This window comes from Sus scrofa, chromosome 6, assembly GCF_054392235.1.
Source record: "Sus scrofa isolate SSC_HxYL_T2T_F1_AM1 chromosome 6, Sscrofa_HxYL_maternal_Yorkshire_Landrace_v2.0, whole genome shotgun sequence".
Lineage (NCBI taxonomy): Eukaryota > Metazoa > Chordata > Mammalia > Artiodactyla > Suidae > Sus > Sus scrofa.
In genome coordinates this window covers 112,794,391-112,820,054 of record NC_139388.1, presented here as the reverse complement: position 1 = coordinate 112,820,054, position 25,664 = coordinate 112,794,391, and the positions used below count along the sequence as shown (strand labels likewise).

Genomic DNA, 25,664 nt, shown 5'->3' with positions numbered 1-25,664 from the left:
GATTTATTTGAGCCAAACCGAGGACTCTAGCACAGAAGACAAACTCTTAGATAAATCAGGAACTTCTCCAGAGAAGTACGGTTTTGCAGCACAGTTTTATATCTTAGCAGAACAAAGAACATCAAACAAATCAAAGATACATTCCTCTAGTTTCGAAACAAACAAACTAGATGGGCAGGTACACAGGGAGTCAGTATATACAACCTTGGTCTGGGAAGGGAGTCTTATCAATGAAGTCGTGCCAGTATTGGCTTTCCACGAAGGGAGACATTTAATCTTTATTTTTAACATGGACTTTATTTCCAGTCAATGCACGCTTTTCTTTAATACGTGAAGCAGATGTACAATATAGGTTTGATAGGGCACGAACAGGCTGTTTTATTTTTTATTTTTAAAAAATTTTTTTGTCTCTCTTTAAGGCCACACCCGCGGCACCTGGAGGTTCCCAGGCTAGGGGTCGAATTGGAGCTGTAGCTGACAGCCTACACCAGAGCCACAGCAATGCCAGATCCAAGCCGCATCTGCGACCTACACCACAGCTCATGACAACGCTGGATCCTTGACGCACTGAACCAGGCCAGGGATTGAACCCAAAACCACATGATTCCTAGTTGGATTCATTTTGGCTGCACCACAATGGGAATTCCAAGATTCTCTTTTCTTTTCTTTTTTTGGTCTTTCTGTGTTTTCTAGGACAGAACCCGTGGCATGTGGAGGTTCCCAGGCTAGGGAGCTAATCATAGCTGTAGCCACCGACCTATGCCAGAGCCACAGCAATGCCAGATCCAAGCTGTGTCTTTGACCTACACCACAGCTCACAGCAATGCCAGATCCCTAACCCAGTGAGCAAGGCCAGGGATCGAACCCACAACCTCATGGTTCCTAGTCAGATTCGTTCACCACTGAGCCATGATGGGAACTCCTAAGCAGACTGTTTTAGTTAGCATAAAATTCAAGGTAACTCATGTCTAAGCTAGAATGACCTCAATATGTGAAATTTTCTGTTATCAAGTTAAAAGCAAATGAATGGCAAAGCTGACGTGCGGTGAACCCAGGCAAGCTGGGCCGGGGTTGAGGAGGGGAATGGCTGTATATTGTATATGTGCTGACCATTAAGACTTTCTAGAAACACACACTGATAGCAGCATTCTTCCTAAATTGGAGTTCTGAGCCAAGATGCCTAGCTGTCAATTCTTGAGATTCCTTGAGATACAGACTTTAAGGGTTTCCATTAGGACACAATCCTTGCCTCCTTCCCATCAGTTAGCAAATATTATCTAATGTATGAATGAATGTATGTGGAAATTGTGTTTCCCTCTTAGTATTCAAAGGATTACAAGCGGGGTATAAGTAGTTGAGGAAGTGGATTTAACCAGAAATTAAATGGACCTCTCAGTTCTGGGTAGGAGAGAAACAGGAGAGAGCATCAATCAAGAGGAGGTATTTGAGCTTCCTATTAAATGTCCTAAGAATTTCTAAAGAAACAGATTGAAAGGAAAAGAGCAGATCAGAAAGAGGCTGAGTTCTTTGGTGGCACAGCAGGTTAAGGATCCAGTGAACTCACTCCTGAAAGTCTGGTTGCTGCTGTGGCGTGGGTTTGATCCCTGGCCTGGGAGCTTCCACATGCTGTAAGTGTGGTAAGAAAGGAACAAAGGAAGGAAGGAAGGTAGGAGGGAAGGAAGGAGGGAAGAAAGAAAATGACCCAGACACAGTGCATGACAAAAATGTGCCAGTGAGAAGCTCTTGGGTGGACATATCAGAAAAGGAGAGGAAGTTGAGAGTAAAACTAAGAACCCAAATGTTTGCATTAGATCATGTATTCAACAAATTTTTATTGAATGCTTTCTTAAATGCCTAACATTGGAATGACAAATATTGATAAAAATAGCTGCCTGTCCTCACGACATTGGAGTCATAAACACAAGTACAATTAAGTCTTAAAGATGTTATGGCAGAAGCACATGCAGGGCCCAGTGGTGACATAAAGGGAGAGAGCCCAACATCACACATTACAAATTATGTGGTTTATACTGGCTATGGGAGGAAATGAAAAAGAAGATGACTTAGGAACAAGAGATTCTGATGAACCTGGAGTGAAAAAAAATTCAGTGGGAGAAAGAGCATAATGGAGCTAATGAGTTAAGAGGTAGTGGGCTGGAAGTTCTCTTGTGGCTCATTGGGTTAAGGATTTGGCATTGTCACTGCTGTGGCTTGGGTTACTGCTATAATGCACGTTCCATCCCTGGCCTGCTGCAGTGGGTTAAAGGATCTGGAGTTGCTACAGGGGCTCAGATTCAGTCCCTGGCCTGGGAACTTCCATATGCCATGGGTGCCGCCATAAAATTTTTAAAAAGAGAGAGTGGGCTAAATGACAAGTGTGGGTGAGGATGTGGAGAGATGAAAGCCTTTGTTCATGGCAAGTAAATTAGAAAACGGTGCAGGAGCTGTGGAAAACAGTGCGGCAATTCTTCAAAAAGTTAAACGTAGAATTACCATATGATCCAGTAATTCCAGTCAAATTTTCTTTTTTTTTTTTCTTTTCTTTTTTTTCAGGCATATGGAGGTTCCCAGGCTAGGGATCTAATCAGAGCTACAACTGCCAGTCTATGCCACAGCCACAGCAACCCAAGATCTGCGCCGAGTCTGCGCCTACACCACAGCTCACTGCAATGCTAGATCCTTAACCCACTGAGCGAGGCCGGGGGTCAAACCCTTGACCTCATGGTTCCTAGTAGGATTCGTTTCTGCTGAGCCACGACGGTATCTCCCTAGCCCAATTTTCAATGAGAATTGAAAACTTCTACTCAACCAAATATTTGTACCTGAATGTTCTTTAAAAATCACTGTTCATGATAGACAAAATGCCCCTGAGTTTTATGCATTAAAATGATCATTTTATGTTAAGTGGAAACCACCCAAATGCCTGTCACTGGATGAATGGATCAACAAAATATGGTTTATACATACAATGAAATATTATTCAGCCATAAATAGCAATTGTTATGGGTTGAATCATGTGTCTCCCCCAAATTCATATATTGAAGTACCTCAGAATGTAATAATATTTGGAGATAAAGTCTTTAAAGAGGTGGTAAAAAAAAAAAAGGTGGGTAAGTTAAAATGAAGACAGTAGGGTGGTTCCCTAATTCAATATACTAGTATCCTTATAAGAAAAGGAAGAGACCCCAGAGGAGTGTGCTCACTGAGGGACAGCCGTGTGAAGAGGCAGCAAGAAGGCAGCCACCGGCAAGCCAAGGAGAGAGGTTCTGAAGGAAACCAACCCTGTCTGCCCTTGATCTTGGACTTCCAGCCTCCAGAACTGCGAGAAAATAAATTTCAATCTATGGTATTTTGTTATGGCAGCTAAGGAAACTAATACAGGAATGAAGTACTAATATGGGCTACAATGTGGATGAACCTCGGCAACATTATGCTAAATGGAAGAAGCCAGATACAAAAAGCACATGTTGTATGATTCCATTTATATGAAAAATCCAGAATAGGGAAAAAAAAATCCAGAATAGGTAAGTCTGTGGAGACAGAGATCAGACTGGTGGTTGGCAGGGAATGGGATGGGGAGGAATGACTGCTGAATGGGTAAGAGGTTTTCTTAGGGGGTGATGAACCTGTTTTGTTGATAGTTGCATAACATTGTGAGTCTATTCAATGCCCCTGAGTTTTACGCATTAAAATGATCATTTTATGTTAAGTGGATTTCACCTCAGAAAGACTGTGTGAGTAAGCTATTCAAGAGTTTTAGGAGTAGAGCAGATGCAGGTTATTCCCAAATCAGAAGAAGCCACAGTGAAGCAATGGTGAGGATGAGGTCAGGAAACTTAAGAGACCAGGGTAAAGGGACAAGGGATGTTTATTCATCTTGAGACAGAGTTTCAGGTTAGAACAGAGTTTGTGAGTTAACAATGTAATGGTTGTGTGTCAACAGTTAAGGCATATAGCTGATGCCATCGACTATGTGCTCCCTATAAAGGATGATAGAAATTTACAAATTTGACACTAATAAATAATATTTTTATTGAAGTACAGTTGATTTATACTGTTGTGTTAATTTCTGCTATACAGCACAGTGATTCAGTTATACATACACATGTTCTTTTTTGCATTCTTTTCCATTATGGTTTATCACAGGATATTGAATATAATTCCCCATGCTATATAGTAAGACCTTGTTTATCCATCCTATATACAATAGTTAGCCTCTACTAACCCCAAACTCCCAGTCTATCCCTCCCCACCACCTTTGGCAACCATGAGTCTGTTCTCTGTCTGTGAGTCTGTTTCTGTTTCATAGATAGGTTTATTCTGTGTCATATTTTATATTCCATATATAAGTGATATCATGTGATATTTGTCTTTCTCTTTCTGACTTAGTTCACTTAGTATGATAGCACCTATGTTGCTACAGATTTTGTTCTTTTTTAAGGCTGAGTAGTAGTATTCCATTGTGTATATGTACCACATCTACTTTATCCACTCACTGATGCATGGACATTTAGGTTGTTTTTGCATCTTGGCTATTGTGAATAGTGCCACTATAAACATAGGGGTGCATGTACCTTTTTGAATTATAGTTTTGTCTGAATACATGCCCAGGAGTAGGATTTCTGGATCATATGGTAGTTCTATGTTTCGTTTTCTGGGGAACCTTCACACTGTTTTCTGTAGTGGCTGCACCAACTTACATTCCCACCAGCAGTGTAGGAGGGTTCCCTTTTCTCCACACTGTCTCCAGTATTTAACAAATATTATTAATAGGAAAAATGCAGTTTGTCAATATGAGCCTGTAGGCCTATGTTATTTACTAGCGAGTTCTTGAATGAGGTAATGATGATTTTGCTGTGCAGTGGAATAAGCACAATGTTTAAAAGATTTAGCTCCTGTTTTTAATCCCTGTCATCTCTGTTGATAAACTCACTGGTACTCTGCAGAGACAAAGCTATTCTCGAATTTGCACTGCTTAAACACATGGGATCAGCAGATTCTTTGGTCTCTAAAGGGAACAGAAATAAAGTTCTTTAGTCTTCATTATTGAAACCAGTTAAGTTTATTTTGCAAGCAGCTGTTTCAGACAATCAACAAATATTTAGTGACTGCCTAGGATTTCTCCCATGGGAGCAAAAAAGAACTGTGAGATATAGTTGGACAGATAACATGATCAAGAATTATGAGTCTTTTAACTTTTTCTTATTCAAGATTGTTTTGAATTTCCATTTCAATTTTAGGATCAGCTTATTAATTACTGCAGAGAAACAAAATGGAATTTTTTATTTTTTATTTTTATTTTTTAGGGCCTTATCCTCAGCATATGGAATTCCCCAGGCCAAGGGTAGAATCAGAGCTGCAGCTGCTGGCCAACACCACAGCCACAGCAAGACTAGCTCCGAGCCGCATTTGCTACCTATACCACAGCTCATGGCAACACTGGATCCTTAACCCACTGAATGAGGCCGGGGATCAAACCTGCATCCTCATAGATACTAATTGGTTTCTTAACCTGCTAAGTCACAGTGGGAACTCCTTCTTGTGTTTTTGTTATGGAAGGGTGTTGAAATTTTATTTCATTTATTTATGTTTTGTGTAGCAGCTTGAATGTGGTATCTCAGTTCCCAGATCAGGGATTGAACCTGGGCCACAACAGTGAAAGCACAGAGGCCTAACTGTCTGACCCTCAGGGAACTCCCAGAAGGGTGTTGAATTGTGTCAAATGCCTTATCTGTTTCTGCTGAGATGATGGTGTGATTTTTGTCCTTTATTCTATTGGTATTAAATTAATTGATTTTCAGATGTTAAACCAACCTTATTTCCTGAGATAAATCACTGGTCATGGTGTATATTTCTATTTTATTCTATTTGCTAGGTGTTTTGTTGAGGATTTTTGCATCCATAGTCATAAGAGATATTGATATTACATTTTAAGGGGAATTTAGGGAGTTTCAAAATGTATGCAGCTGCTTCTGCCATTTTTGAGAATTCTCCATTGTGTGGTCAAAAAATTTATTATTAAGAAAGATTTGTGGGGGGGAGGAACCCACAAGGTATTGTTTAATCCAAGACCCCCTCTTTTTTTAATTCAATAAACATTAATTGAGTACTTATAGATCAATTTTCAAAAAGTAAATTTCTAACTATGGCCCTTTGAGCTCAAGATCTCACTAAAGTAGTTAAAACTTTTTTTGTATATAAAAGGTCTAACTTAGTCATATACAGCAGCTTGTTTGTTGGTGTAAGCCCCGATGATTTTATTTTATACAGCCTTAATTTAGTTCATTTTGTGGAACAAAATAATGCAGTTTTGGAAAAACCAATACCCCTAGCAAGATCTATTAGCACTTATGCTACAAATGTCAACTTCTATTGTGTGGTTCTTTTTTTTTTTTGTCTTTTGTCTTTTTTGTTGTTGTTATTGTTGCTATTTCTTGGGCCGCTCCCGCGGCATATGGAGGTTCCCAGGCTAGGGGTTGAATCGGAGCTGTAGCCACCGGCCTACACCAGAGCCACAGCAACGCGGGATCCGAGCCGCCTCTGCAACCTACACCACAGCTCATGGCAACGCCGGATCGTTAACCCAGTAAGCAAGGGCAGGGACTGAACCCGCAACCTCATGGTTCCTAGTCGGATTCGTTAACCACTGCGCCACGACGGGAACTCCCTTGTGTGGTTCTTTACTTCTGGTTGTTCCTGATTGCTAAACAAATTTTGTCAAAGAAAACAAGTTAAACAATAACTAGGGGAGTTCCCGTGGTGGCTCAGGGGTTAACGAATCTGACCAGGAACCATGAGGTTGCCCTTTGATCCCTGGCCTCACTCAGTGGGTTAAGGATCCAGCGTGGCTGTGAGTTGTGGTATAGGTTGCAGATGCGGCTTGGATCCAGCATTGCTGTGGCTCTGGCATAGGCTGGCAGCTACAGCTCCAATTCAACCCCTAGCCTGGGACCTCTGTATGCCGTGGGTGCAGCCCTAAAAAGACAAAAAGACAAAACAAAACAAAACAAAAACCCAATAGCTAGGAAATAATAAGGCTCAAATCGAATTTATTCATCTCCTAAAAGAGCTCAGGGAAATCTCAGGTAAATAACAACCATTAATTTCAAGCAAATTCTATTAGGGAAAATTTTCTTTGTAAGGACTATTTAGCTCTGAAACAGGTTTTCTAAAATAATGTAGAGGAAATCCTAACTTTTTAGTTTAATTGTGTCTTAGGTGGAGACAATATATCTAGTATTGGATAATATAGCTTGATAAGCAATTTCACATTGGGAATACTGATTTAAAAAAGTGAAGGTTTCCAGGTGTTTGGGTTATTTCTAAAAATCTGTATGTTTCTACAGGTGGAGACACCTGTACCTCTAGTTCCTGACAAAGTCCATCAGTATGTTTTCGTGCATACTTACTATTATCGGCCCCAAGCCTAAGTGGGTAATTTTTCCACGCTAGAGACTACGAAGAGCGGCTGTGCTTGCTTGTACTTGAAGAATTTATTTTATGGACATTTTAAAGGGCTTTTTACTTCCCCTACAGAAAAAACTATACTCGTTATATTTCCTCCACTCTCAGTCTTCCTTCTTTTAAAATAATACTTTTGTTGTTAGCTTTTTTGGGTGTCATTTGCTAAAGTAATACAGACTCAGTGTAGAAAATTGGGAAAATTCAGTAAAGCACAAATAACATTCTGGTCCCATCAGAGAGCGCTATAAACACTTTTTTTTTTTTTTGAATGGTAATAGATTGTGAATTGTTTTGTCAATTGCTTCTTTTCCCCTCTTCTACTTTTCTGCAGTAACAAAGATCCATGCTTGCTCCACAGGCTGTCGTAGCCTCTCTTATTGCCCCCTGCAGTCCCGGGCAGCTGGGTGCCGCCCTACCCACCGCCGACGGGGCGGGGGGGAGGGGGGAGCTTGCTGAGCGGAGGCCCCTTTAAGAGGCGGTCCCCATGCGGATTGGCGGAGTTAGCACCCACGTGGCGGTCCTGGCAGTAGCGGCGTTGGCCGGCTCCCGCGGCGGCTTTGGGGTTCCCGGGGGTCCCCGGGAAGGGGTGCACATTGGCAGATGTGCATGAGGAGGTGCCTGGTCGGCCTCACGTTTTGTACCTGCTACCTGGCTTCTTACCTCACGAACAAGGTGAGGCGGGAGCGGTGCGGGGTGGTGATAATTGCCGGTGGGGGATGAGTCCCTAAATCGGACGTGGAACAGATGCTGCCTCCAGCTTTTTATCTGATTTGTTTCTAATGATGATGGAGAAGAAAACGACTGTGTACCATGCTCTTTTAGAAGTAGGATTATTGGGAGGTACTGTCCCCGTTTCTCGTCCTGTAGTGCATCCTTTACATCTCTTGGAAAACTGGTCATTTTGACCGGTGAATTGCCAGGAACTTATTTTTTGGATATGTGGGCTACTTTTTAGGGAAAGAAAAACAATTGGCTTCTGTTCCCCCGAGGAGGAGGAGGAGGAGGAGGAGGAGTAGGAGAAGAAATCACACACATCCTACCTCCTCTTCTAAACAGCTCCTGCCCCAGAAACCGCAGGGCTCCAAAAGACTCTAAATAGAAAATATCAATCCATCTCCACTGTACATTACTGATTCCCAAACCTGTTTTTTCTAAGTCTCCATTTTAGGCACTTCCAGTATATTCAAGGGTTGTTTATGGAACTATTTAAAAAAATAAAATGTAAACTTTATTTAAAGTAAATGTCATAAAAACCCTTTTGATGAAGAGACAAAAAGACAGTGGTACTATTTTTTTGTTTTGTTAGGAGGGAGAAGCTGGCCTTGGATTTGGTACCATGCAATGAAATGTTGGACCCCTGTAAGCTAGGGTGGGCCATCACCCCTGTTCAGGATTTTGGGGTCGACACCAAGCCAAAGTGGTGATAGGGGGCCTAGAACCACCTTCCCCCACTGTAAGGTCCTACTGCTCTCTCCCCACTCCCGCTTAAGGAAAAACAAAACAAAACCTTCTTGCTCTCTGGAAAAGAACTATTAGCAGGTAGCATTTTCTTAAACTTTTTTTCAAGGGCTGTACCTGCAGCCTATGGGAGTTCCCAGGCTAGGGGCTGAATCAGATCTGCAAAGAGTTGAGGAGATTGTGGAAAGAGAAAGGGGATGGGATCGAGGTGGTGGAGAGGAGATACAGGTCCAGGTAGGGGTGAGAGAGGTTGATAACAGGTCTCTGGGTAGGGACTTTGTACATTTTAGATTATGCCATTGTTTCAACCAGGACAGGTTCACTTCCTTGTGGCAGCCAAGGCAGGTGAGGGTGGGCCAGGTGGAAGCCAGACGGAAAAGGAGCTGTGCCATGGGCACAGCATAGGTTCTCCTGCCTCTAGTCTCTGCCAAGTGAATTTTCTTTTAAGTTAGTTAAGTTTTTTTTTTTGTTGTTGTTTGTTTGTTTGTTTTTGGGTGAGCCTGAGGCATACAGAAGTTCCTGGGCCAGGGATCGAATGCATGCCACAGCTGCTACCTGAGCCGCAGCAGTGACAACTGCTGGTTAAGCAGGTCCTTAACCTGTTGAGCCACCAGGGAACTCTGTGAAGAATTTTTTGTGTCTACAGTAGAGGATGTGCTCTTCCCGTTTTTAAAAGATTCTATGCTAGTTTCTTTATTTTCATATTTCTCTGTGTAGTTTTCTCCTCACGCTCTTTTCTATTTCTAGAAAGAAAATCGCTAAACAAAAAACACCTTGCACATTTATTTAAATTATTTAAAATATGGTTGATTTTTGTTTGAAGTTTGAACAGCAAGTAGTTTGGCTTTCCTGGCCCTTGAGGGCTGGCCTGTTCCTCCATCCTGTGAGAGGTTCCAGCAGTAACCAGGTCCAGAGCCCAGGCAGCTACCTCTCTGTCCCCTCACAGTGTTTAGCCCAGAGACAGAGTCCACGTCTTCTCTCCTTTCAAAGGCTCCCACCTTGTTCTTTCTTTTCCTTGAGAACTGCTCCCTGTTTTTCTACCACATAGCATTTTGCTCTGGGCAACGCTCTTCAGAGGCTTGAGGGGCTGCTGAAAGGAGAGATGGTTAGGACTTAGATTCCATTTATCAGAGATTTCTTTTCCCATGGTTTTGTTCACTATTCTTTAGCAAAGTGAGGTGAGAGCTTCAGCATTTTCTGTCTCCCTCAGTATCTAGGACAAAGCTCAGCACACAATAAATGAGCACTTGTTATTTCCATGATTGTTATGGTCGGTGCAGGACGTGGCCAGATGGCTCACTTAATCCTTTCTCTGTCTCCATTTTGCAAAGAAAATAGCAGGTAAAAGTGGAGAAGAACATATTGAATGATGTGAGTAAATAGACTTCAGAGAAGAATGAAAGTCCATTCCTAGTATATATAGACCTAGCAAATATAGACAGGCAGGGAGCCATAATTAGGGCATTTTGGAGCTCATGCAAGAGGAATTATGTGTTGACTAATCCATGAAGGAAAAAATAGAAATGTAAATTTCCCCAATACCAGTCTCTTGTGCTTTTTAGATCATGCCAAGAATCAGAAGAGTCCTTGTTTAAAAGCATTTAATGGTTCTTAGACTTTTAAAAAGTTCTTCGTGTTCAATTATAGAAAAAAATAGAAAAAGACACCCAAAAGGACAAAGTGATAATGTACTCTAAATTTGATTAAAAGGCGTCATAGGAATATAAGTTGGTCTTAGCTGAGTTGGCTTTTAAAAATCCTTAAGAAAACCCCAAAACTTAGGAGTTCCTGTCGTGGCACACGGCAAACAAATTTGACTAGGAACCATAAGGTTGTGGGTTCGATCCCTGGCCTCGCTCAGTGGGTTAAGGATCCAGCATTGCCGTGAGCTGTGGTGTGGGTTGCAGACTCAGCTCGGATCTGGCATTGCTGTGGCTGTGGTGTAGGCCAGCAGCAACAGCTCCCATTAGACCCCTAGCCTGGGAACTTCCATATGCCGCAGGTGTGGCCCTAAGAAGCGAAATAAATAAATAAATAATAAATACTAGAAAAATTAACAAAAAATCCTTTAAAAATCACACCAAAAATTGTTAGACACCTAAGCAGAATTAGGAAAAATTAAATCCTTAGAATGCAAAAACCAAACAAAGCCCTAAAAATGGAAGGAAAACAAAGGAAAGAAAAACTAGGATGGAGCAGTTCTTGCTTGAAGAGAAACACAGAAGGAGATGGATTTTTAGGTAAAGTGGGCAGCAGATAAAGTGGGTACTCCAAGAAAACAGACTGTGTCCAGGGGTTCGTCTGTTTCATTTTTGTTTTTTTTCTGGAGCTGCTGTAGTCACAACATGGCACTCCTGGGGTCTGGGAAGATGTTGAATGGTCGAGTGTCCACAGCATCTGGCCCAGTTGCTCTGTGTCTCACTTTGCTCCGTCCCCAACTGAGAGGTGGTCAGGCTTCTGGTGACCCTGGGAAAAGCAGGTCCCCTCTCTTTAGTGTGAATTGGAAGGCTTTTCTTTTCTTTTTTTTTTTTTTTTTTTGTTAACACCAGTGTATGATGTTTTGGGAGGAATAAAAGCCTTTTTGAAATTTCTGCTACTTATGTTTCTTTAGTAGGGATTTCTTTGATTATATATGGTCTATCAATTCTAATATGAAAATATCCATTAATCTGGTTTTTTTTTTTTTCAGTATGTCCTGTCTGTCTTGAAATTTACCTACCCTACATTATTCCAAGGGTGAGTATCTTTTATGCTCTTTATATTCATTTGTAGGAAGGTCCAACCAGCTTCATTAAATGTTCTTTAAAAATCTTTTTTTTTTTTTTGGTCTTTTCTAGGGTCGCACCTGCAGCACATGCAGGTTCCCAGGCTAGGGGTCTAATCAGAGCTGTAGTCGCAGGCCTACATCAGAGTCACAGCAACGGAGGATCTGAGCCACGTCTGCAACCTACACCACAGCTCACAGCAACGCCAGATCCTTAACCCACTGAACGAGGCTAAGGATCGAACCCACAACCTCATGGTTCCTAGTCAGATTCGTTAACCACTGAGCCACGACAGGAACTCCAAATGTTCTTTAAAATATTTGTAATGACTGCGTGAAATTTTCATTAGACATACTGTAATTTATTTAGCCATTTGGCTAATGGCATTTAAATTGTGTCCCATTTTTGGGGATAAACACAACAGTGTGATCAGATACTCTTTACATTCACATCTGCCACATTTTTAACCATTTGGAATAGATTCCTATATAAGAAATTTAAATTAAAGAACATGAAATTCTTTAGTATTCTGCTTGAATATTAAAAAATTCTTTTCCAGAACAGTTTTACCAATTGACATTGTCACCCAGACTGTATATGAAAGTTCCTATGATACTGTACGCAAAACATGACTGTTGACTTTTTTCCTCTCTGTTGACTTCATGAGCAAAAAATGGTATCACATTGTTTTATCTTATCATTTCTTAGATAATCCATAAAGTTGGACCATTTTCTTATGCTATCTGCTTGTATCTCTTTTTTCAGTGAATTGCCTATTTTTGCCTTTTACCCTTTTATTTTTACTAGGGTTTTAGTATTTTTCTTATTAATTTAATTAAGTCTTCATATTTGAAGGATGCCAACCACCTTTCCATCATATATTTTGAAATTTTTTTTTTCAATTTGTTCCTTGCCATTTCATTTTGTTTTTAATTATTTTGATTATTTAATTCAATAATCTGTTGGTTGGGCTGTTGGGTGTGGCCGGAATGTGGCTGCCATCGGCAGACGGACAGGAACTGACCCTGGCAAACAGGAACTTTCGGCAGGCTTGTGTGTCACACACTAGTGACTTTGTCCTGTAGGCCAGGGGTTCTTCATTGTTGTGTCCTAGCATGTGGGTGTGTGTGATCACCTCCCAGGTGAGGTGTCTTAAGTCATAAGTAAATATAAGGTTTTGAAATTTATGTGTGATTCACTGAAAGTAAAAAAGCACTAAGTGTGAAACAGGATAAAGTTATGTCTATAGTACCCGTCACTCATTGGCGTTTTGCCGTGCTTCCTGCAGTGGGGCAGGGAGAGGTGTTGATCTTGTCACCTGGGCTCCCCCTCCCCTCTGCATGTGAGGAGATGTGTCTCACGTGAGCTTCAGACCCCAGGTGTGTTGGGGCAGGAAAGAGGCTGAGAGCTGCTGCTTAAGGCACAGGGAAGAATCAGTTCTTTTTAAAGTAAGGAGCACAATTAGGTTTCCATTTTCTTTCTTTCTTTCTTTTTTTTTTTTTTTTTTTGGTCTTTTGAGGGCTGCACCTGCAGCTTATGGAGCTTCCCAGGCTAGGGGTCTAATTGGAGCTACAGTTGCTGGCCTATGCCACAGCAACAGCACTGCCAGATCTGAGCCTCATCTGCAACCTACACCACAACTCATGGCAATGCCAAATCCTCAATCCACTGAGCGAGGCCAGGGATCGAACCTGCAACCTCATGGTTCCTAGTCGGATTTGTTTCTGATGCACCGTGACAGGAACTCCAGGTTTATGTTTTAGAAGAAACCCTTTGGCTATGAGGTGGAGAATGGATGATACAAGACAACCCTGGAGAGAGGGGGACCAGTTAGGGGACTGATGCTGTGGTCCAGGTGTGAGATGATAAGAGTCTGAATTAAGTAGAGGGATAGAGGGGAAGGCTTTGGATTTCAGAGATGTTATGTGGATAAAGTCAATAGGATTTTGTAAGTAGATGACAGAGGTGATGGTAGTGGAGGGCTAGGATGACATCTCGCCTTCTGGTTTGGCTGATTAGGCATATAGGGAGGAGGACCACGATGGGGAGGAGGGGTTCAAGGTATTGTTTTAGACATGCTTTCATCGGGAGCTGGTGGGGTATCGGAGTGGACGTCTCATGGTGAGAAGAGGGATTTGGAAATCATCAGGACAGAGGTAATGGAGAAGTGGCTATGGGGGAGGTCGTTCAGGAAACATCTGGAATAAGAAGAGAGGAACATCTGTGTCAGCACTGAATGGTACAGCTGGACTCAAGGAATAATAGAGGTTGAGAAAAATGGGCTTGAGAATTGGGATGACCATTAGGAGAAAGTGGGAGGAAAGTTTTATAAGAAGGATCAAGTGTCCATCGACAGATCTGCCAGAGCTGGATGGCGTTTCATGGCATGCTGTGAAATTCACACTGGCCTTGATCTTTTTCAGGTGGCAGACCTTAATTGGTGGAATCTTGCTTCATGCGTCATGGAAACTGGGCTGGGCGGAAATCAACAGCAGTTCAAGGTAGAACCACCTCTTCTGTGCTTGACTCATGATTCATACTCTGCTTCCTTTTATATTATTTAACTTTTTCTGGTGTTGCATTAGGAAACACAGATGGTTATTTGAGTTTGATCGCTTAATTCCCTTCTAATCCTGAGATCCAATGATTTTATAATCAAATAGAACTCAAGCAGTATTTTCCTGGATAATGAGGCCACTAATGCAATATTAAAATAAACTGAGACATACAGTTTATAATACATATTAGTTTAGCTTAGTTTTAGATCATAGGCCCTCTATGAATAAGTTATTAAATCAGCTTTAAATTTTGTTGGTAAATTTTTTATTTTGGAGTTATTACTTGCTTATAGAAAAGTTGGAAATAGAACAAAGAATTCCCATGCCTGGAGTTCTTTCATGGCTTGGCAGGTTGGGGATCCAGTGTTGTCACTGCAGCAGCTTGGGTCACTGCTGTGGCACAGGTTCAGTCACTGGCTTGGGAACTTCCATATGCTGTGCATGCAGCCAAAAAATAAAAAAAAAAAAAGAATTCCCATACCCTTTACTCAGATTCCCCAATTATTATTTTACCTTGCTTCTCTTACCATTTCTCTTTATATATACATACATACATGTTTATATGTAATTTTTTTCTGAATTACTCGAAAGTAATTTGCAGATTTTATTTTTTCTTTTCTTTCTTTCTTTCTTTTTTTTTTTTTTTTTTTGGTCTTTTTAGGGCTGCACCTGTGACATATGGAGGTTTCCAGGCCAGAGGTTGAATCAGAGCTGTAGCTGCCAGCCTACACCCAGCCACACCTATGCCAGATCTGAGCCAAGTCTGTGACCTACACCACAGCTCACGGCAACACTGGATCCTTAACCCACTGAGAAAGGCCAGGGATTGAACCCATGTCCTCATGGATGCTAGTCAGTTTTCGTTTCTGCTGAGCCATGATGGAAACTCCAGATTTTCTTTACTTCTAAGTTATTAAGCATGTATTTCCTAAGAGCAAGGATGTTCTTTTACATGACTATGGTAGTTATAAAAATGAGAAAATTAACATTGATACAATATTATTATCCCACCTATAGACCAATTCATATTTTGCCAGGGTCCCATTCAGATCACGCATTGTTATTATGACTCTATTAAGACAGCTTTTCAAATACATTTAAAACAAATGTCAGAGATCACGACATTTTTGTCCAGCCAAAAATTTTTTTTTGTGTGTGTGTTTTTGTTGTTGTTGTTGCTATTTCTTGGGCCGCTCCCGCAGCATATGGAGGTTCCCAGGCTAGGGGTTGAATTGGAGCTGTAGCCACCGGCCTACGCCAGAGCCACAGCAACGCGGGATCCGAGCCGCGTCTGCAACCTACACCACAGCTCACGGCAACGCCGGATCGTTAACCCACTGAGCAAGGGCAGGGACCGAACCCGCAACCTCATGGTTCCTAGTCGGATTCTTAACCACTGCGCCACGCCGGGAACTCCTCCAGCCAAAATTTTAATTGGAATTGGCTATCCAGTCCTGCATCACCTAGATAAAGCCTCATGATTCTTTGAGAACACCATGCCTTGCCTGAAATGATGCATGAAATGAAAAGAAAATGAAGTCAAGCTTACACGAATAAGATAAACATCCCAAATGAGTGATCCGGCCAAGTCATTTGCTTTGGAGTCCAAATTATCTGCCCAACTTCTCCATGAATCAGATTAACTGCTTTATTGCTAAGTCATCCCTTGACTTGGCACTTTGGAGAAGCTTTGAGAACAAGCCTAGTATAAATATTAATAATTTGGCTTCTCCTAAAAATGTATAACTGGAGAGCAAAATACTGGTATTAAGAGATTTTAGGAGTTCCTGCTGTGGTGCAGCAGGATTGGCAGCATCTCTGCAGCACCAGGATGCAGTTTTGATCGCCAGCCTGGCACAGTGGGTTAAAGGATCTGTTTCCATAGCTGTGGCATAGGGTGCCACTGAGGCTTAAATCTGATCCCTGGCCTGGGAACTCCATATGCCATGGGGTAGCCACTAAAAAAAAAAAAAAAAAAAAAAAAAAAGAAGAGGTTTTACAAAGAGAGGCCCTGGAAACTTGGGTGTGGATTAATTTCCCTGACCTTACTATATCATAGTCTACATCCCAAAAGAATATCCCACACAATATTCATAGCAGCACTATTCACTGTAGCCAAGACATGGAAACAACCTAAATGTCCATTGACAGATGAATGGTTAAAGAATATGTGGTGTGTATATATATATATATATATATATATATATATGTATTTCAAGTATGAGAAAAAATGATATATATTTATATATGTAAAGAATATGTGGTATATGTACAATGGAATATACTTAGCCATAAAAAAGAATGAAATAATGCCATCTGCAGCAACATGGATGGACCTGGAGATTATCATACTAAGTGAAGTAAGTCAGAAAGAGAAAGACAAATACCACATAATATCATTTATATGTGGAACATAAAATGCAATACAAATCAACATGTCTATGAAACAAAAACAGACTCACAAACAGAACAGATTGTATTTGCTGAGGGGCAGGGAGGGAGGGAAAGGAAGGATTAGGAGTTTGGGATTAGCAGAGGCAAACTATTATGTATAGGATGGATTAACTACAAGGTCCTCTTGCATAGCACAGGGAACTACATATATGTACTACTCTGTATGTATATGTACATATTTATAACTGGATCACTTTACTGTACAGCAGAAATTAACCAACATTGTAAATCACTATACTTCAGTAAATAATAAAAAAAAAGAATATTCCATACAAGATGCTTAACTAATCCCAAGGAATAGTTCATTGAGTCATAATTTGCATTTCCATAGTAGAGCATCCTCTACTTGATAAAATACAGGAGCTTTTGGGATTTTTATACGTGATGTCATACACAGGTCTTACTTTATACTCCATTGTTATAGTGGATAGTTTCGGGAGAATTGGGTCTTTGTTTAAACAAATACAAGCCCTGAATTCACAAGGCCTGTGATAGTTCTAATATTTATTTAAATCCTTAGGCATTTTGACTCCTAAATAGCTGAATGTATCCCTCAACAGAAGCAAGAGAATTGGCTGTCAGCTTTTGGACTGGGGTCCACCATGCTGATCAGTATGGGTCTTCTGCTTACAGTGTTCCTTACTGTGATTGTCGTATAATTTCTGATGGAATGGTTTGTTTTTTTTCTTCCCCTTTTTTGCTGCCCCTCGACATATGGAGTTCCCCAGGCCAGGGATCAGATCCAAGCCACAGTTGCAACCTATGCCACAGATGTGGCAACACCATACCCTTTAACACGCGTTGCTGGGCTGGGGATCAAACCTTCATCCTTTCACTGCAGAGACACTGCCTATCCCATTGTGTGACAGTAGGAACTCCAATCATGATCTTTTAAACATTCCCTTAAAAGCAATGCCATTGTTCATACTTAAAACATGCCTTTTTTTTTTTTTTTTTGGTCTTTTTAGGGCTGCACTCGCGGCATATGAAGGTTCCTAGATTAGGGGTCAAATCAGAGCTGTAGCTGCCGGCCTACACCACAGCCACAGCAACTCCAGATCGGAGCTGCATCTGCAACCTACACCAGAGCTCATGGCAACACCAGATCCTTAACCCACTGAGTGAGGCCAGGGATCGAACCCACAACCTCATGGTTACTAGTCGGGTTCGTTAACCACTGAACCACAATGGGAACTCTGTCGATTTCCTTCCTTTTAAGGCTGAATAATACTCCATGGTGTATATACACCATATTTTGTTGCTATACCACATGTACACTGAATTTTGTTTATCTAGTCATCTGTTGATGCAATTCTTCATATGTTATCGCATTTTTTTTGTTGGGTGGGGAGAACGACTAGTAGAACTGAGTGAAGTCAAAGATTCTCGAGATGCTTTTCCCAGAAGAAGTGGTCCTGGACTGAGACGTTTGAGACCCACTGGACACTGCTGTCCCTTGAACTTGCATGACGCTAGGTGCCATGCATCTTGAAAGAGCCGCCATCATACTCTTTTTTAGTCGCCTTGCAGAATGTCCTAGAGACCTTTTCACCTCTATCCCCTTAGATGGTTTCACCGCTGCCCACACGATGTCAGCTCAGTTAAGCTTCTTATCCAAGACTCCAGTGTCTTAGTTTGTAGTGGGTCTTGTGCTTAATTATTGCCATCACAGCTCAGGGTTTCCAGTTCCCACTGGCTCTTGGCAAAGGGGCGTGTGACCAGATAGCTGGCAGCAGAGACCCAGCCCCAGTGTTCCTTCATGTGTGCCTGGGCTGTGTTTGTGTTTGCTGTGGCTGCTGTTCCCCTGGGGCTTGGCTTTCTAATTATGTCATTACAGAACTGAAACTCAGCTTTGCTGTGTGACTATGTCCTTGTGCAGAGTGAGCAAAGGTTGGGCTCTACTGAAAATGGGAACAGGAGTTCCCGTCGTGGCACAGAGGATACGAATCTGACTAGGAACCATGAGGTTGCGGGTTTCATCCCTGGCCTTGCTCAGTGGGTTAAGGATCTGGCATTGCTGTGGCTGTGGTGTAGGCCGGTGGCTACAGCTCCCATAGACCCCTGGCCTGGGACCCTCCATATGCCGCGGGTGCGGCCCTAAAAAGACAAAAAGACAAAAAAAAAAAAATGGGAACAGCAGCAGGAAGACAGTTAGGAGTCCCCAATGACGTTGTGGAGTGGGGATTATAAAGATGGGGCTGAAGGGTGGGCCCCAAAGTAGTCCTTGATAGAATATAACATAGAGAGATCGTTTAGACTGTCCTTATAGGCCAGAGCACAGCACAATCCCAGATTCCCTCTCAAACAAGTCTTAGGACCTGGAACCGTGTTTCCTACACTGCAGAGGGGCCACACCTGCTGTATCGGTCAGCCTCTGGCCACATCATCATTGACTCCACTAAGTGACCCTGTGGAATCATTCTCCTTCCAGGATGTTTACCCAGCAACCAGTTGTTATGAGCGATTGCTGGATGATGTTCTGGAAGCCTCTGTCTTGGGAAAGAGAGCGCTGGTGTCCAGCCACAAGTGTGTCATTATGTAGTGGCTCCTGCTGTGGTCAAGCCTTTGTAGAACATTGAAGTGATTTTCCTAGCAGATGTTGGAGCCTTGCACCAAAGGCTCTCTGTATTTCCAAAACGTGATCCTCAAAGAACATTATGACCTGTTTCAACTGACCAGAGGTCTGTAGCACAGTGAGACCATGTCACTCTATTAGATTCTAGAACCATCACTGAGGACAGACTCAGGTGCGATTTTATTGGAGACTTTAGGTGCCGTCTTCTGGCCCCTGTATTACCAGGCTACTTGTTTAAATGAAAACATTTTGAAAGCAATCTCTAACCTCCTTGCCACTTTTTGTCCACTACACATAAGAGAGAAAATCTTTGACGTTTTTTTTTTTTTTGTCTTTTTGTCTTTTCTAGGGCTGCACCTGTGACATACGGAGGTTCCTAGGCTAGGGGTCTAATTGGAGCTGGAGCCTCTGGTCTACACCACAACCACAACCATGGGATCCGAGCCATGTCTGCGACCTATACCACAGCTCATGGCAATACCAGATCCTTAACCCACTGAGCAAGGCCAGGGATCGAACCTGTAACTTCATGGTTCCTAGTCAGATTCATTAACTACTGAGCCACGATGGGAACTCCCAATCTTTGACTCTTAAGATTTTCAAGTATGAGAAATTCACAGTTAAAAAGCTGATGCCATGGCCTTCCTATCATGGCTCAGTGGGTTGAGAACCTGACTAGCATCCCTGAGGATACAGGTTCAATCCTTGGCCTCACTCAGTGGGTTAAAATCAGTGTTGCCCTGAGCTGTGGTGTAGGTCACAGATGGGGCTCAGATCCCACGTTGCTGGGGCTCTGGTGTAGGCTGGCAGCTGCAGCTCGGATTCAACCTCTGGCTCAGGAACTTCCTTCCATATGCCTCACCTCAGCCCTAAACAAACAAACAGACAAAACAACAACAAAAACCCTATATGATAGTACCTTTGTGACCAGAGATTTCTAACAGATGAAGCAATCCCCACCCCTTAGTCTTCCATTGAGCGTCTTTACTGGAGAACCATAGTAAATATAAAACCTCCAAATTAACTCAGCCCTGTCCCTCAGGAAATGAACAGTGAGACAACCAATTAGATTGTACTTCTTTTTAATGATTGATTATTGATTGGATTTTAAGTGAGCTAGCCCACCTTCATCAAAGTCACTGGTGGTTGAAATTTCCCAAATAATATTGCAGTGTATTGATACTTCATGTTGAGTGACTTGTAGTTTTATAAAAAGTCATCTTTGCTCACAAAGTTGCATTCACATTCATGTGTTTGAGATAGTCTTCCCTGCTTCACAAGTATACATATGTTGAAACTACTTTTGGGGGAAATAAAGCCAACTTTCAAAACTTCCCTAGAAGGGGAGTTGCCACTGTGGCTCAGCCAGTTAAAAACATGACTAGTACCCCTGAGGATGTGGGTTTGATCCCTGGCATTGCTCAGTGGGTTAAGGATCTGGCGTTTCCATGAGCTGCAGCATAGGTCGCAGACTTGGCTCGGATCTGGTGTTGGTTTTTGTTTTTGTTTTTTTGTCTTTTCTAGGGCTGCACCCTGGCATATAGAGGTTCCCAGGCCAGGGGTCTAATCAGAGCTGTAGCCGCTGGCCTACGCCAGAGCCACAACAACTTGGTATCTGAGCAGTGTCTGCGACCTACACCACAGCTCACGGCGATGCCAGATCCTTAACCCACTGAGTGAGGCCAGGGATCAAACCTGCAGCCTCATGGTTCCTAGTCAGATTTGTTAACCACTGCGCCATGACAGGAACTTCTTGGATCTGGTATTGTTGTGGCTGTGATGTTGGTTTCAGCTGCAGCTCCCCTAGCTTGGGAATTTCCGTATGTCACAAGGGTGGCCCTAAACAAACAAACAAACAAACAAAAAACAAAAAAACACAACAAAAAACTTCCCCAGGAGACATTCTGAGAGCTACTGGTAGCATATAATAGTGAATAAATCTGATTGATGCTGGTGTGCTGATTGGGGGCATCTCTGGGGGGAGCCAGGAGGTCAGTGATGGTAAAAGAGAAGGATTTTTTTTCCCAGATTTATTGAAGTACCATTTGCAAATAAGATTTGAATGTAGTTAAAATGGACAATGCAATGACTTGCTATATGTATATATTGTGAAAGATTCCTACCATCTAGTTGATGAACCCATCTATCACTTATCTTTTTCTTTAAGTTCTACTATCTCAGCAAGTTTCAGTTATCCAGACCATGTTATCAACTGAAGTCACCATATTATAATTAGATGCTCATAGGATACATTATTTGTCATCCATGAATAATCAATATACGTGATTCACCTTGTAGCTGAAAGTTTGTGCCCTTTTACCAAACTCTCCCTGTTCCCCCCAATTCCTGACAACCACTTTTCTACTGTTTCTATGAATTGGACTTTTTAAAAAAAAGATTCTGGAGTTCCTGTCATGGCGCAGTGGAAACGAATCAGACTAGGAATCAGGAGGTTGTGGGTTCGATCCCTGGCCTTGCTCGGTGGGTTAAGGATCTGGCATCGCCGTGAGCTGTGGTATAGGTCGCAGACGCGGCTTGGATCCCACATTGCTGTGGCTGTGGTGTAGGCCGGCAGCTGTAGCTCCGATTAGACCCCTAGCCTGGGAACCTCCATATGCTGTGAGTGCAGCTCTAAAAAAAAAAAAAAGATTTCCACATATAAGGGATACCATGCAGTATTTGTCTTAGGACGGGATGTTTTTCTTTTTTTAGGGCCACACTTGTGGCATATGGAGGTTCCCAGGCTAGGAGTCAGAGTTGGAGCTGTAGCTGCCAGGCCTACACCTCAGCCATGACAACGAGGGATCCGAGCCGCATCTGTGACCTACACCACAACTCATGACAACACCGGATTCTTAACCCACTGAGCAAGGCCAGGGATTGAACCTTCATCCTTACAGACACTGTGTTGGATTCTTAACCCACTGAGCCACAACGGGAACTCTAGGATGGGATTTTTTCGCCTTTGACCCCTGCAGGTCATGCGGGCACTACTCAGTACATAGAAATCTTTTGAACTCACAATTTATCATAGATTCACCACTCTGTGGTGTCACTCTGTGTCCGTACAGCCCTTTCTGGCCTCTTAAGTCGATATGGAATGTAAACCCACCCAGACCTGAGAGCAGAGGTGTTCTGTCTTACACCTTAGCTTGGATTTGCAGTCCCTCGTGCACTGTTTGCACACAAGGTACTCGTACTGGGTTTTCTTTCTTTCTCATCTCTATTAGAGATGAGATCCATGCCTCTTCTGTCCTGCTTCACTGACTCGGGGACCTGGGTAGCTTGTAGTTCTTTTTTGGACTGTATTTCTTAGTGCTGGCAGTCCCTGTTCTGTGCAGTCCCTGCCATCCGTCTCCTAAGGCTCACGCAGCTGCACATCCAGCCTTGGTCCTCCCAGAGGAGGGGTGCGATGCCAGAGGGTATCACAGCTCAGAAGTTCCAGACCTTGGGACCCAAGCTGCTGACTCTAAATCAGGGGTCAGCACATGAGCCCGTGAGTAAATGTTTTAGGCTCTGTGGGCCATACAGTCTGGCCCAACTCCTCAACTCTGCTGTTGTAGCAAGAGAGCACCACGCACAATGGAAATGGATGGGTGTGGCTGTGTGCCACAGCAATGCTATTTTCAGCGACAGGCAGCAGGTGGGATTTGGCCCAAGAGATTTATTTGCCACCTCCGGCTCTAAGCTATCCTCTGTGAGAAGCTGTCATCAAGGGTCCTTGGGTTCTGGTAACATTAGTGTTGTAGGACTTACGTACAGAGAGACAGGACACCAAGCCTTACTTTGCTCATGGAGGGCCCTTACCATGTTAGGGCTGGGATTTGTTGAGGGAGTGTGGCCCTCTGTGAGTCAGGGGAGGAGTAAAGAAGGAGAAAGCTCTCAGAATGGTAGGAGAGGGATAGAAAAGGGAGTAAGACTCTTTGAGGACCATATTCACCGGGAATGGACCAAAAGAATGAAATTCGGCAAGTTCTGTAATTAGGAAGTTAATATATACAGAAGTCCCTGTACACTGTGAAGCAGATATTGACTTGGCAGTTGTAAGGTGTATTACTGATTTTTAATTTTTATTTTATTTATTTAATTTTTTTTAAATGGCCCCGCCCATGGCATATGGAAAATCCCTGGCTAGGGACTCAATCTGAGCTGCAGCTGCAGCAGTGGTGTAGGCTTTAACACTGTACCCGGCCAGGGACCGAATCCATGCCTCTGCAGCCACTTGAGCCACTGCAATGGGGTTGTTAACCCACTGCACCACAGCAGGAACTCCAGTGTGTTACTGAGGTTTAGGTGATGCCAATCATGACCTAATTTACCAATCATTACCTGTTTTAGGTAATGCCAATCAATAGTTAGTATAGGAACCCTAGTATCTTGGTCATGTTATTTTCATGTTTGGAAACTGCTTTTAGGTCACTAGGTGTCAGTATAATGCAGAATTTTCAAGAATTCAGCTCAAGAATCCCACCAGGCTCCCAGGAATAGATAAACTGAGTGTTTTCAGGGAGCAGATGTTCCCTCAATAATGCATGCTCTATTTGAAAAACAAGTGATTTAATTTAATTAGCCTTCATCTCAATAACAACAGTTTTACGATTCATGCCAACAGACTATTGTTAGCTTCTTGTAAAATGCGTTATTCATCAGGGTTCTTAGGGACAGCAGAATGTACACCAGCAAAAGACAAAAAGTACACGATGCAAATAAGATGCAGCATTTGTGCTTATAAATCATGTAAGAAAAATCACTGCTATTTTCAAAGCAGACCCCTTAGCAAATAGTCTTTCAAAAGGCGCCTGGGATTTGCTGTGAGACCCTCCCCCCACCACACACGCACGTGCGCGCTTGCACACACACACACACACTTACACACACGCTTAGCACTTCCCCAGAGGTCCTTACAGCAGAGACTCGAGATTCTGCAGGACCTCCTCAGGACTTAACCCTATCTTGCCTCCTTTGATGGTAGGCAGGGCAGTGCAAAAATAAACCAGCACAGGGAGTTAGTTCCATTGTGGCTCAGCAGTAACAAACCCGACTAGTATCCATGAGGATGAGGGTTCAATTCTTGGCGTCGCTCAGTGGGTTAAGGATCCAGCGTTGCCGTGAGCTGTGCTGTAGGTCACAGACATGGCTCGGATCCTGTGTTGCTGTGGCTGTGGTGCAGGCCAGTGGCTAGAGCTCCAATTCAAACCCCTAGCCTGGGAACCTTCATATGCCTCAGGAGCGGCCTAAGAAATGGCAAAAAGACAAATAATAAAATAAAATAGAATTCTTCTTGTATTTGGTAGATTGAATAACTTCATATATTTATTTTCCATTTGTATTTCTTATGTGTGTGTATGTGAGAAAGAGAGAGAGGTAGAGAGAGAAAGAGGTGAGCGAGAGAAACACAAACAGAAAAAGAAAAGAGAAAATTACCTGTTTTTGTCCATTGACTTTTTTTTTTCTTGTTGATTTGTAAACACTCTTTATGTATCAGGAATATTAAACTCCAGCCTGTTTATATATTACCAATATTTTTCCTGCTTTGTAAATCATCTTTCAATTGTCTTTGTGGTGTTTTGGGCCATTTTATTTGGGTGGATCTATCATTCTTTCCTAGTGGCCTTTGTCCTTGGAGTTAATGTGTGGAAAAGCCAGAAGGAGAACATTTATGGAGAGGTGGCGCTATTTTCAACATGTCATGCGCTGCCCCACATGCTGTATTCGTCCTCTTAGGAAATTCTCTCAGTTGCCTTCTGAGTGTTATTATCGCCATTTCATAAATTTTAAAAACCCTGAGCTCTCAGCGCAAACTCAGCTTGAAAGTAGGGATATAAACCTCCTAAATAGGAAGGTTTGCTTAACTATATTCTTTCCACTGCCCACAACCCCTGCTCTGTACCTGTGCATCCCTCTTGCCCCTACTCCTAGATGACCCCTAGATGAACCCAGCCCTAGAGCCCCTGGCCCAGAGACATGGGTGAAGTTTGTCCTTCTCTTAGAGCTGTTGGTTAAAGTTAGTCAGCTAACTGCTGGAACATTCCTTGGGAGTGAAGAGCGCTAATTATAATTTCCAAAGATTTGGGCAACCATGTGAACATTATAAAATTATACTCTCCAGTGCCCAGAAGCTGGTCTGATTCCCATTACTTATTGCTGTATCTCCCAAGGAAAGAATCCTTAGTTTTAGCAGACCTCACTAGGATATTGAGATTATAGTTTCATTTCCTGTTGAAGAAAAAGATTTTTCAAAAGTACTTTAAGAGATGGCAAAAGCACAAAGAAGCACAAAGAGACTCTTATTGCTGTGAATAATGGACCGAAGGGAAAGATACTTGAATTTTATACTTAAAACTGAGGGATAAGGGAATACAGGACAATCAAGGGTAAGACATATTTAAT

The 25,664-nt window shown here is 42.4% G+C and overlaps 1 protein-coding gene across 23 annotated transcripts in view; it reads left to right on the top strand.

The window, feature by feature from the left end:
• The first annotated feature begins 7,960 nt into the window (after positions 1–7,960).
• The window catches only part of TMEM241 (transmembrane protein 241), a 102,259-nt gene continuing 84,555 nt past the window's right edge, over positions 7,961–25,664 (top strand). For all 23 annotated transcript variants that reach the window (XR_014807764.1, XR_002345438.2, XR_014807769.1 and 20 more), the window contains exons 1-3: positions 7,961–8,136; positions 11,612–11,658; positions 14,111–14,188. Coding sequence is in view for 6 of the 23 variants with exons in the window: in XM_021097745.2 (XP_020953404.1) it covers positions 8,065–8,136; positions 11,612–11,658; positions 14,111–14,188 (197 nt within the window). In the remaining 17 variants the exon portion in view is untranslated. The remainder of the gene's footprint in view (positions 8,137–11,611; positions 11,659–14,110; positions 14,189–25,664) is intronic.